Below are 12,346 nucleotides of genomic sequence, written 5' to 3' on the forward strand. Positions count from 1 at the left end.
ACACCTCTCCAATGGGAATAAAAAATGATGTAGCACATTTAGTTGTGTGCTTGTTTCAGGACCAATCAGGGCCAATAATGGGCTCGTCAGATTCCTCAGGTTGGGGTGGTCACTGAAAATTGGAGATGGTATACCCTACACACACTGGCAAATCAGCTAGTAACAGTAAATGTAGAAACATGACATACTGTGTCATGCTTTGAAAGGATTTTCTTCTGTTTTCTCTAAATTGTCTAATTTTTAAGAAGCTTTTATTGATTTTTAAGCCCTTCAACAAGCAACAATATTCCACTAATGAGAGTGGTGCAATCTGTCAAGCACACAAAAAGAAAAAGTAGCACAGTAATGAAGGAGGGATGGATGGTTCACTATACCAGCAAGGACACACTGGTAAGAAAGAATGTTAACAAAGACATCTCTTACTACATATAATTTATAATACTGAAGGACTTGATCCTGCAAATAACTTACACACTTTGTTCACAAAAATAGTACCATTGACTTCAAAGCTACTCAGTGTCTGCAGGATCGGGGCCTAACATTGTAACTATTTTATATCTAAGGTCTAATACCAAAGTCTGAAGCACATGTAACAAATATTCACTCCTCCAGGAGAGAATTAGTTAGAGCACAAAACAAATCTAAAGGTGTCAGATTTACTGTGGCAAGAAGAATATGAAGAAATTTGAAAAACAATCTAAGAAAACAAAATCAATATATCTCTCTATTACCAGAGATGTTCTGAAAAATAGCTTTAACTTCTGACTGTCATTTCTTAGCTAGACATAAAGGAAAGTCAGGGCTTTTGTAAAACTGAAAATTACACTGTCTGATGCAAGAACATCCACGGCTACTAAGAGGGACATGGAAAACTTGGAGGAGGGAAAATATTATTTTCTTTTGTAACTGCTGAATCAAGGATAAGAAGTTCAGTTTTGTGTGGCATGCTGAAGTGAAACACTAGGGATCATGCTCGCTTCAGATGGACTGTTGAGTAATTTTAGCAGCAAACCTCTAGCAAACTCTATTGAGCATTATGCAGATTGAATGGATCTGAATAGATTTTCAAGGAGACAGAAAAAGGCACCTCTATGAACCCAAGACTACTCCCCTAACAAAGAGAGTCCTCTTGCAAATCATTTAATACAAATCCCTTCACCTAACCACTGTAGAGTTAAATAAAACTTTTGCAAAAGTGAATGTTAATAACAATATCTTGTTCATTTACTTTAAAAAAGCTGTTAAGAAATTATTTTATTATTTTTTATTATAGAGGAAAAGACACTACTGGAGGCTAGACAGCAAATGCATTACACTCTTTCAAAATGATACTGGAAGCAAATATTACAAGGTAAAGATGGCTTCTGATATTTATGCATGGCTTTTCAATCTTTTCCAGTACTGACATACAATGATCAAGAATCGGAGTGAATAGCTGAGTTAGTTAATACTTATTTATACTACACTAGTGGTAAATCTTTGAACTACACTGTTTAATATTTGTTTTCATCATTGAACTCGAATACAGTTACCTTTACCTTGTCTGTCACAAGCAAAAAACAATCGAATTTAATGTTACAATGGCCAGCATAATACTCATGCTGTCAGAGTGATAATATTTTTACTGTTGGTGAGAGATTCAGACTCTGCTGAAAAACCCATTTAGGAAATGATCTGTGAACAGAGGGTTCATTTTCTAACACTCCTATCATTCATAATATAAAACCTATCTAAATTACTATGTATATGGAGGGGGATGTTTTAATTTTGTCCATTGGGCCGTTAGTGTTCTGATTTAGACTTGTAATAGGTATGGCTTTTGTTCTCACGTATCCCTTGTTACAAAGGTAGTTGAAGCCTTTGGGCATCATGGCAATATAAATGTTAAATAATAAAGAATGTTTTTAAGTTTTTGCTGTCATCTTGGACCATTTGGGCCCTGATTCAGGAAAGCACTTAAGCATGTGCTTAACTTTAAATAGGTCCCATTGAAGTTAATGGTCATTAAACACAGGCGCATGTGTTGTTCTGAATGGGGCCTTAATTTGTGTCTTCTCTCTCACTTCAAAGCAGCTGAATCCTCCGACACATATACCTTACTTCTGGCAAGAAAGGGCAGGGATCCTGGAACAATTTGGTTCAATGGCTCTTAGTACCCCAATTATACAAACTGTAAACCTTGTATATGATGGAAACCACTTCAAGCCAGGGGGTGCTGCAGCACCCTGTGCACCCCTAATTCCAACACCTATGAGAAAGGTGGCAATTACTTTTCTAATAGTGGTCTGCTTATGTATGGAGCAGCCCTACTCATACCTGCCTGACATTGCCCACTTCATCTCTGTGATGAATTCACAATTGGTCTTGGTCTTGCACTACTTGGTCTTGCAAAGGACCACTTGCAGTGGCCTCCCAAACAGACCTGTGCATTGTGAAGTCCAAGTTACAAGGTTAGTCTCTACATTCATTTATAAAAACACATTGCTTTTAGTTACACAACCACAATTAAATTAAATGTGGTCCATGTTTTAGTCTTATTTGACAATATGTTGATAAATCTGATTGAAAAAAAGGAAATATCTTCTCTCCTCAGGAAATTCCATTATCTGAAATTTTGTCCCTGGAACCTGCAAAAAACTTTACTTTACTGTCGCAAGAAGCCAATCCCCATTGCTTTGAAATAACCACAGCAAATGTAGTTTATTATGTTGGAGAAAACCTAGAAAACCTCTCAAGTGTACCACTGAATAATAGTGTTCTCACCAGTGGCATTGGTCTGGATGTTGCGAGAATGTGGGAGATGGCAATTCAGCATGCTCTGATGCCTGTCATTCCTAAAGGGGCTTCAGTTGGATCAGGACCCAGCCTGCACAGTAAGTTGATTTACCCAATTCCATCTTTACACAAAGGCAGTGGATTAAAATATATATGGACCAGATCTTCCATTGGTATAAGTGAACATAGTTCCACTGATGTCAACAAGGTTGTGCCCATGTACTCCTGTGGAGGAGCTGGCCATCCATGTATTTTAAGTATTTTGTAGTTTCTCACTGGAACATTTTGGGCTAAGTTTTGCATGAGTGTATGCATATTCAATATACAAATTTATTAGCAAGCAAATAATGTACAAGAAATTTTAGAGCTTGTCCTAAAGTAGTGCATCATCCTCCTCATAACTGGAGTTACTGACATGACTACTGACCATATTCAGACTAGGGCACGTAGTGTCCTAAGGGAGCCTGAGCCCCAGAAGGCTGCATACATTGCTTGCACTTGGGGGATGAGGCCAACGCAAGACCAACAAGAGTAAAGAAGGTTATGCACCTTTGGGTTGCTAAAGAGCCTGTAATTGAGTTCTCAGTTCCTTTTGTCCCACTTTTCTGATTGTGGGTTCCCTCCTTTTCCCCTCAAGTGGAGTTATGCAGCAGTTTGAATGAGGGAGGGTGGGAACCGAGGGATGGAGAGGATGGGACAAGAACTGGGTCATAGGAGTTTCATTTGTTTTTTGAAAAAAACTATATTTCAGGGAAGGCCAGGAAATATTCCACTCTCAATTCTGGGTTATTTAGAGCAATAGTGACGTGTAGGCTTTTCCTCTGATCATTGATAACCTCCTGCTGAAGGGCTTGCTGGTGGGCAGGGCACATAAAGGCACTTACTCAGCTCCATATGGAGCCCCCTGTAGTCCTGCCTATTCTTGCAGTAATAGTGGCTCACCTGCCAACATAAACATCTGCTGAGTTGGTAGGGGGCCCATCATTACTTTGCTGTGGGCCAGATAGAGTTTCTTCCACTTTCTAGATCACTGGTCTGTGAACAACGCAAACACTTCACCACATATGACTTATACAACTACCACCCAGATGGCCCAGTGCTGGGACAAAATCAATTCATGGATTAAGAACAGCAGATTGAAGCTGAACCCAAGCAAGACAGCTATAGTGCAGTCTCCTTTGGTTGAAAGCAAACTTGCCCAATTGGTCAGTTCAGTATGCCGTTTAGGAGTGCTCTTGGACTCCTCACTCATGCTAAGCTCTCACCTAACAGCATCAGTGAGTAGCATTTTCTGTGCTCTCTGTCTGACTAGAAGACGCCATGCCATCCTTGCTTAAGATGATCTCACCTCGGTTATACACACCTTTGTCACTCCCCATCAATATTATATTAACGTAGTATACCTGGGCATAACACCTCCAGCCCTTAGGAAACTCCAGCTTGTACAAAACACTGCAGCGTATTTCCTCAGCAATACCAGCACATCAATAAGCACATCACACCTGTGCTCTGCTCTCTTCACTGGCTTCCCATACAATTTAGGGTTAAGTTCAATGTCTCAGTCCTTCTTTTCAGGATGTTCAATGGCCTGGGCCCAGTATATCTAAAAGATCGCCTAAAGTCTGGGATGAAGATATTGCTCACAGCTCCACTCCTTAGGCATAATGGAACTTTCTATCATAGGGTAAATAAAGCTCAGCTGCTCAGGAGACATTGCTTTCTCAAGGGCTGGTCCAAGACTGTGGAGTGAACTCCTACAGCAACTAAAGACCGTCACAGTCTTCACCACCTTCCGCTCAAGATGCAAGGCTCTTTGACCTGCCTTCTCAGATGTAAACACAGAGCAGAATGTACATTTTTGAATCCTGTCTCACAAAAACCAAACACTGCAGAGGATGAGAAAGAGAATGAGCTACACATGACAGAAATTAGTCGTGTTGCTTAATAGACTGTTTGAAGGTCCTCAGATATTATTGTAGTGAGGGTGTTATAAGAACCAATATAGAATAGAATAGGGTTCTTCGTCTTCAGGTGGTTGGGATCTAACCTTTAGAAAGGGAAAACTCAACCTCAGGCCACTTAAGACGATATATAGGCTTTATATGACTGTCCCCTCTTGAAGGTCTGGAAAGCGCAATGGGTAATAAGGGTAACACTGTAAACCAGTAATAAATAGTAATAATTTGCCCCACATGCAATGATATTTACATACTGAAATATTATATTTGAAGGGTGTAAATTCCAAGGATAGAATGGAATTGATTAAAGTGATGAAGAGGTGATAAGTAGTAGTAATCATATGAAATTGTTCAAAGACAGATTTAAATAATGAAATTTTGTCTGACTCTGGAATCACATCCAAAAGGAAGTGGAAGCCAAATTGCTCAAATCATGTAAATGTGGACTATATACAGTCTTGGCGGGGAGCTGAACAAGATGACCTAATTGGTCCAATTTCTGGATTGTCAGTAGGTATTAAGAAGAGACTTTTAGTAAATGTTTGAACTAAAAGCACAACTATCTAGAGCAGTGATTCTTAACCTGGGGTGCCCTTTTTGGGGGTGCGAGACATGCCAGCTTTTTTTAGAAGGTAAATCATCAAAAACACAAATTAAGCACAGGCAAATATGTGCGACTACTTTGTTTCATCAAACCTACGTATTTATTAACATACATTTTAACTATTACTGCATTAAATTTTAACTGCAAAATTTAAATAAATATATAATTCTATCTCTTTCATTCTATAGTTATGATATATCTAGGTTTAAAGAACTGACCTATTTTAAAGATTTTTTATAAGAGGTGCGAGAACATATTTTTGAGAACCAAAGAGGTGCAGGCTGCAGTAAAGGTTAAGAACCACTGATCTAGAGTATTTATTTCACTTTTTCCTCCAGGGGATATATCCATCAGTATTTCGGTATCAAACTGCCAGATTCAAGAAAATGTGGTGAGTGTTCTCTGAATGTTGGTGTTAGACGTGATAAAGTCTGTGAAGAAATTGATCTGTTTTGGTAAGAGGAGTGTTTGAGAGAATTGCTCATCAGCCATTTTTCACTTGGTGATATTTTGCAGAAATACAATTAGAACTTAAGGAAATCTCCCTTGCAGTATTCTTTTCTTCAGACAGAAGAACTACATTTTGGTAGCTTAGTTGAATGGGTAGCTTAGTTAACTTTTGTTGCAGTATGTTGATTATTAAAGGCAAGCCAGGTAAAATTGGCCTGCATAGGTGTTGTTTGTAGGAGCACTGCAAAATATATACCTAACAGGATAGTCTCAAATCTTAGTAAATATACATTCTCCTATTGCCAAAGAAAGAGTAGGCATTCTGCACTGCACATCTTCCCAAGAATGGAGCTATGCCAGGGCCTGGATCTGTGGCTCATGGGTGCACATCTCAGTGTACCGGTTACAGCCCTTGATCCCTTTAAAACTGGGAACTGTAGTCAACGGGGCACATGACTAGCAACAACTATGTGACCTGCAGGCTTCCTGACTATAAGGGTATATCTACGCTGCAGTCATGAGGTTGCATAGACATACTTGAGCTAGCTTTAATCTAGCTAGCTCAAGTACCAGAACAGTGAAGCTGTAGCAGCACAGGCTAAACAAGCTTGCCTGGAACCATGGGTATTTTCTTGTGGGGTAGCTGCACTGAAGTCTGTAGTACTATGGCTTCACTGCTCTGGTACACAAGTTACCTAGATTAAAGCTAGCTCAGGTATGTCTATACTTCATGATTGCAGTGTAAACATATGTTTAGGCAGAGACCCAAGATCACAGAGGCCCTACTGTAGCTCTCCATATTAGCCAGGAAAGGGCTATCTCCTATCCAGCTGCAGAAAACAGAAACACGCTCTGTTAAAAGAGTTTTAAATCATTTTGAGCCTTTCTGCACCTTCCATTTATTAAATAACAGCCCTGAAGATAGGGATGTGGAACTAACCTTGAGCATTTGCACTTTATTTGGTTTGCTCCAGCTGGTGAATCTGCCAACTGTCTTATACAAGCCACTTATTCTACCCTGCAATTAGGCACTAGGAATTGATGAGGGGGAGTTCACTGAATACCCTAATATCGAGGGGAGCTCTTTTCTTTCTGCACATCTCTCAGCTGGGGAAGAAGTTTAAAGAACCTGAAGCCCAAAGTTATTAGGTTTTCTCAGACTCACAACTTGTTGACATTATTCTCTCTGGTTGTGGACTTGGAAAAAGTAAAAAAAGAGCCTCTAAATTCTGCACCTCTACCCGCTCATAAAAACCGAGGGGCCGGTATTGTCTAGTTTATGATTACTGCACTCCCTGCTGCCATCACAGTTAGCTGTTTGCTTTAGAAAATCCATCTGGATGCCCCAAGACTCTCTGTTACTCTAAAATTTCATTAAAATGTGCTATTCTAAAAATATGCTAGCTCTCATTTGAAAATTTTTTCAAAAGAAGACTTTATTTCCATATCTCAATGCTTACTATGCATTATATTCATACCAACAGGATATTAGTACAGTATACCAAATCTTCCCAGATGAAGTGTTGGGATCGGGACAATTTGGAATTGTTTATGGAGGTAGGACCCAATTGTTTGTTAATATGTTTTTGATATAAAAAAACCCAAGTCTCAATGACAGGTAACATTTCCTAAACGTTCAGGGTATTTGGATTTTGAAATGAATTTGTACCATTCAGGAAATTAGCTGTCTGTTGAATATATTTCATACTAAGAAACTAAACATATTTTATTTTGCTTTAGTTTACAATATGTTAATTTATTTTTATTCTGCTTATAATTAGCAGCTTCATTTCTCTACCTAGCACAGATATTACGCGCAAATTCTCCATAAGGGTTAGTGAACACAGTAAACCTGAAGTTCACAGACACAAGTATCCTGAATGAGAGGGCCAAAAAAAAAAAGAAGTCACACCTTTTTCGAAAGAGAAATACTATTTTTTTTAAATTCACATGTCTCATGAATAACTCATCTGATCCACTTCAACTTTGGGGAAAAAAGTCCTCTGGCAAGAGACAAAACATGCCGAATTTCAGATGGAAAGTACTGTTTTCTATGTAAAATCAGAATCTGTTTACTCAAGTTCCCTGTTTTTATTCAGTCATATCTGCTGACCTTAATGACAAATGTAAGTTTTTATTATGTTTTACTTTTGTCAGCAGTGCAGAGCAAACGTAGCTAGAGGAGAGTAAATAGGATTCTTTTCTGGCTTGCAAATCATGAACAGAATTGTTCACTGAATTTGAATTGCAGAATCTTTTTCTGGCAATACTTTATAAGCCAGAAAGAACACAGCTTCACTTTAAGATTCTGACTTGAGTTCACAGGGCTGTCAGTTGGAGGGAGGAAAAAAACTTTTTGCTTGTAAAATGTGAATGTTTCATACCGTGTCATTGCAATTTTTACAAATAATACTTTCATTAGACTCTAACAACAATTAAATAAGGAGCTTCTACTGCAGCTCCATAGTATGGGAAATCATTTTCATTTAAACTACTGTCAGAAGGGTGGGAAAATAATTGTTTTTGTCAAGCGAGGAGAAAATAGAAACACTGTATCATGAACATATCACCATGTGACTTTCCCTCTGGAAAACAGATATTAAGACATAATTGGAAAGTTGGTTCTAGTAATGGCCTGAATGTCATGTCGATGGAGAGAAAGAAAAGGGAGTTTTTAGTATAGGGCAACTAATCGGAAATGAGGTGATATAGGTTCATGCATAGGCATGGAGCTGGATCAACCTCATAAAATTGTATTTCCTGTTTATCTTTCACACTATATCAAAAAATTACCTCATTTGGATTTAGTGCTGTGAGAAATAAACAATGAGCTAATTTGGAATAATTTTTCAATGAAATGTGTTCATATTTTTAAGATAATGAGATTCTATTTGTGAATCACATGTAAAATACATAGTTAATCCTGCAAAGTGATGATCCATTAAAGCACTTAAGCATGTGAGTAGTTTCACTGGGACTACTCAAATGCTTTGCTGGGTTGGAGTCATAGTGTTCAGAATCTTGCAGCTTTGAGTCCATAGTCTGAAAATCATATGGTTGAATTATTAAGGTCTGACTACACAGGTTCCTTCCTTTCTTTCTTTCTTTTTTGTTTGTTTTTGAGTATAGCCCAAATTAATACCGTGTTTGATCAGCTTTGTCAAATGATGATTTATTTAACATAAGAAATGCTCATTTGCTTAAAAAAAAACAAAAGAAAACCTCTAATGCCTTATACAATTCTACTCATTGCAAGCCTTCTCTTGAAAATGCTTGATTGTTGCCCTTATAAAATACCATAAAGATGAGATCTAAAAAATCAAATGTGTATCATCTCTAATCATGCTAATTGGTGTAGTTTTTAATAATGTGCAGGAAAACATCGCAAAACAGGAAGAGATGTTGCAATTAAAATCATTGACAAACTAAGATTTCCAACTAAACAAGAAAGCCAACTTCGTAATGAGGTTGCAATTTTACAGGTATTTTTTTTAATTTTATTACCATTTATTTAATGTATTAACTTCACTTATCGTGATGTAAAATTCATATGATCCAATCTGGGTGATAGCTAATTTTGTTTGAATTGTGCAGTGAAGTCCTGGATAAAGATCTTAAATGTGTTAAGTGATGCTTCTTTTTGAGAAAGATTTGAAAACAACTGCTTTAAATAATTCTTACCAAAATATTACTGGCTTGGCTAATCAGCATCCATATAAAGAGCACAGAAAAAATGCACTGGGATATAATTAAGTGCTACAGATGTTTATTATTGTGAGCTGGCCAGTCAATGTGCTTTTTATTGATGAGTAGTAACTGTACCTCTGTGTCATTTGATCCTGATAGATAAATGTCTGCACTTCGAATTGTAAAGCCATGTGTTTTTTCTGGCTCACAGACCACCATCAGTAAAAGCTTCACAACTTCCAGGCACAGAGCTAGCTTTTTGATTATTTGGTTTTGTGTTTAGTTTTACCCTTCTGCACTAGAGGTCTCCTCCCCATAGGACAGATTGAGCTGTTGCAGCATTGGTCTTCTGCACATTGCATGCCCTGGAAGACACTATATGTTTTCTTTTAAACAGGCCCTTCCCTAAATTATCATTCAAAATCTTAAAAACTTTTTCACAGAAATACTGTCTTATCTGTTGGTTCACTAGAGCAATGGGGCCTCAATCACAATTGGTTTTAAAATAATATGAAATGGGCTTAGAGATCATATATTCTGACAGGCTACCATAGAAATGAATCTGTGCATGATGGGGCATTAATTAAAATCTAATTACCATTTTATGGTTGTAAAATGTGAGTTGAAAGTTTGCACATACGGGTGAGAAAAAATTGTAGAGTTGAAATTATGCCTAAAATGTTCAACTGTCTATTTTTAATAAAATGGGGTGTATGGGGCCTGAAGTCTGGACAGCTATATAGAAATAGAGCTCACTACAGTATTGGGGAAAAACTCATTTGATTCAATTGCTATATTTGTCTTTAACAGAACCTTCATCATCCTGGAGTAGTAAATCTGGAGTGTATGTTTGAGACACCGGAAAGAGTGTTCGTTGTTATGGAAAAGCTCCATGGAGACATGTTGGAGATGATCTTGTCAAGTGAAAAGGGCAGATTGCCAGAACGAATAACAAAGTTTTTAATTACCCAGGTAAGAACCTAATTATAGAACCAAGAAAGATATTTAACATTGGGTTATCATTATTTGCTACATTTTACTTTGTCATAATTTACACCAGTAATTTTTTTAAACCTGGTATTATATTATTAAGGCCTATGTTGATACCTTCATATGCCCTGCCTATCATCCCCACAGGGCCCGATCCAGTAGGCATGCCCTCAGCATGCCTAATATCCACACAAGACAGTTAAGGTGATGGGGAGATTTGAATAGAGGTTCCCTGCTTCTCAAGTGAGCACTCTAACCACTGGAGTACAATATATTCTGATGCAGGGCTCTCTGCCTCTCTTGTTGAAGCTGTTCCGCTGTAATTAAATATTAATTGGGACAAAGACAGAATGAAAAGGACTCTATACTCCAGTAATTAGGGCACTCACTTTTCAAATCTTCTCTACTCATCAGACAGAGAAGGGGAATTGAACTGGTGTCTCCTGCATCCCAGTTGAGTACCCTAGCCACTGGGCTAAAGCCATGTTTTCTACTGTAATACCTAAGTCCCTCTGTGGATCCAGGTGGCCCTCCCTATTTTCTTTCCACAAGCTATAATTGTCAAAAAAAATTAAAAAAGGCTCCTGTGATATTGCTGTGAAAACTTTGAATGCACATTTTGAAAATTGTAAAATGTTAAGCTTGAATAGTAGATTTTTGCACGCCAAACTATGAAGCATTTTCGGAGTTCCAAAATTTCAGGGGGAAAAAGTAGGACTCCAGAAGTGAAGGAAAGGAATTTTGTGAAAGTTTGTGAATTGTGTGTTCATTTAGAACTGTTTGGGACAAGAAGCTATCTTATTTCATGTTGTAAAGCATTTAGAAAACTTTCAGGCACTCTATAAATAATAGCCAGTGATGAGAATAGAATCAGTGATCCTCTGTTTATTGTTGTTGATATTACTGTCAGGAATCATACTGAAATTAAAAATAAATTGAATGAAAATCTAAACTGAATGTTAACGATTATGTATTTCTTCATAGATCCTGGTCGCCTTGAGGCATCTTCACTTTAAAAATATTGTTCATTGTGATCTCAAGCCAGAAAATGTACTGCTAGCATCAGCCGATCCTTTCCCACAGGCAAGTGGAAAATATTCTCTCTATATAAACACTGATGTATATTAAGAAGTCCCGAAGTGAAATAATATTAGCTATGGTTAGGGCTCCGTGTCTGTCGTGCAAGTCACGGAAAGTCATGGATTCCATGACTTTCCGCAACCTTCGTGACTTTTGCGGGGGCTAGTGTGGCTGACCCTAGGGCCACCCAAGCAGCTGGCTCTAGGGCCAGCTGCTCAGGTGGCCTCGGGGACAGATACAGCCAGCTGTACTATCTGCTGCTGGAGTGACCCGAGGCCCAGCCACTGCTCAGGCATCCCCGGGCAGCTAGCTCTGAGGACCACCCGAGCAGAAGCTGGTATAGCTGGCCTGAGCCACAGTCCCTGGGTGGCCCATGCAGCTGCTGCCGGCGGCAGACCCTGGGTAGCTGCTCCCCTGGTGGCAGTCCCTGGCCTGCCTGTGCAGTTGCTGCCAACAGCCCCGGCAGCTGGTGCCATGGCTGGCTCTGCCCCACCCGCACCACAGCAGTCCCCCAGGGTGTCCCTCCCCTCCCCCCAGCAGCAGCAGCTCACTGGGACATCCTCCCCCCACCCCAGCAGCAACCCCTGGCTTTTCACCCAGCAACAGCTTCTCCAGGCGTTCCGCTCCCCCACCTCCAGCAGCAGCCTGATGCCCCCCAGAAGCAACCTCCTTAAGATGTAGCCAGGGGTATTTATAGTAAAAGTCATGGACAGGTCACGGCCCATGAATTTTTATGTATTGCCCTTGACCTGTCCATGACTTTTACTAAAAATACCCGTTACTAAATTATTATTTTAGCTGT

General features: G+C 39.0%; 1 protein-coding gene across 2 annotated transcripts in view; it reads left to right on the forward strand.

Annotated features, from left to right (window-relative positions):
* Window positions 1-12,346, forward strand: part of PRKD1 (protein kinase D1) — a 310,871-nt gene that overhangs the window by 280,574 nt on the left and 17,951 nt on the right. For both annotated transcript variants that reach the window (XM_030559354.1, XM_030559355.1), the window contains 8 exons: window positions 267-390; window positions 1,274-1,351; window positions 2,594-2,873; window positions 5,676-5,728; window positions 7,272-7,344; window positions 9,163-9,269; window positions 10,285-10,446; window positions 11,449-11,547. In XM_030559354.1, the coding sequence (XP_030415214.1) occupies window positions 267-390; window positions 1,274-1,351; window positions 2,594-2,873; window positions 5,676-5,728; window positions 7,272-7,344; window positions 9,163-9,269; window positions 10,285-10,446; window positions 11,449-11,547 (976 nt within the window). The remainder of the gene's footprint in view (window positions 1-266; window positions 391-1,273; window positions 1,352-2,593; window positions 2,874-5,675; window positions 5,729-7,271; window positions 7,345-9,162; window positions 9,270-10,284; window positions 10,447-11,448; window positions 11,548-12,346) is intronic.

Source organism: Gopherus evgoodei, chromosome 4 (genome assembly GCF_007399415.2).
Source record: "Gopherus evgoodei ecotype Sinaloan lineage chromosome 4, rGopEvg1_v1.p, whole genome shotgun sequence".
Taxonomy (NCBI): Eukaryota; Metazoa; Chordata; order Testudines; family Testudinidae; genus Gopherus; species Gopherus evgoodei.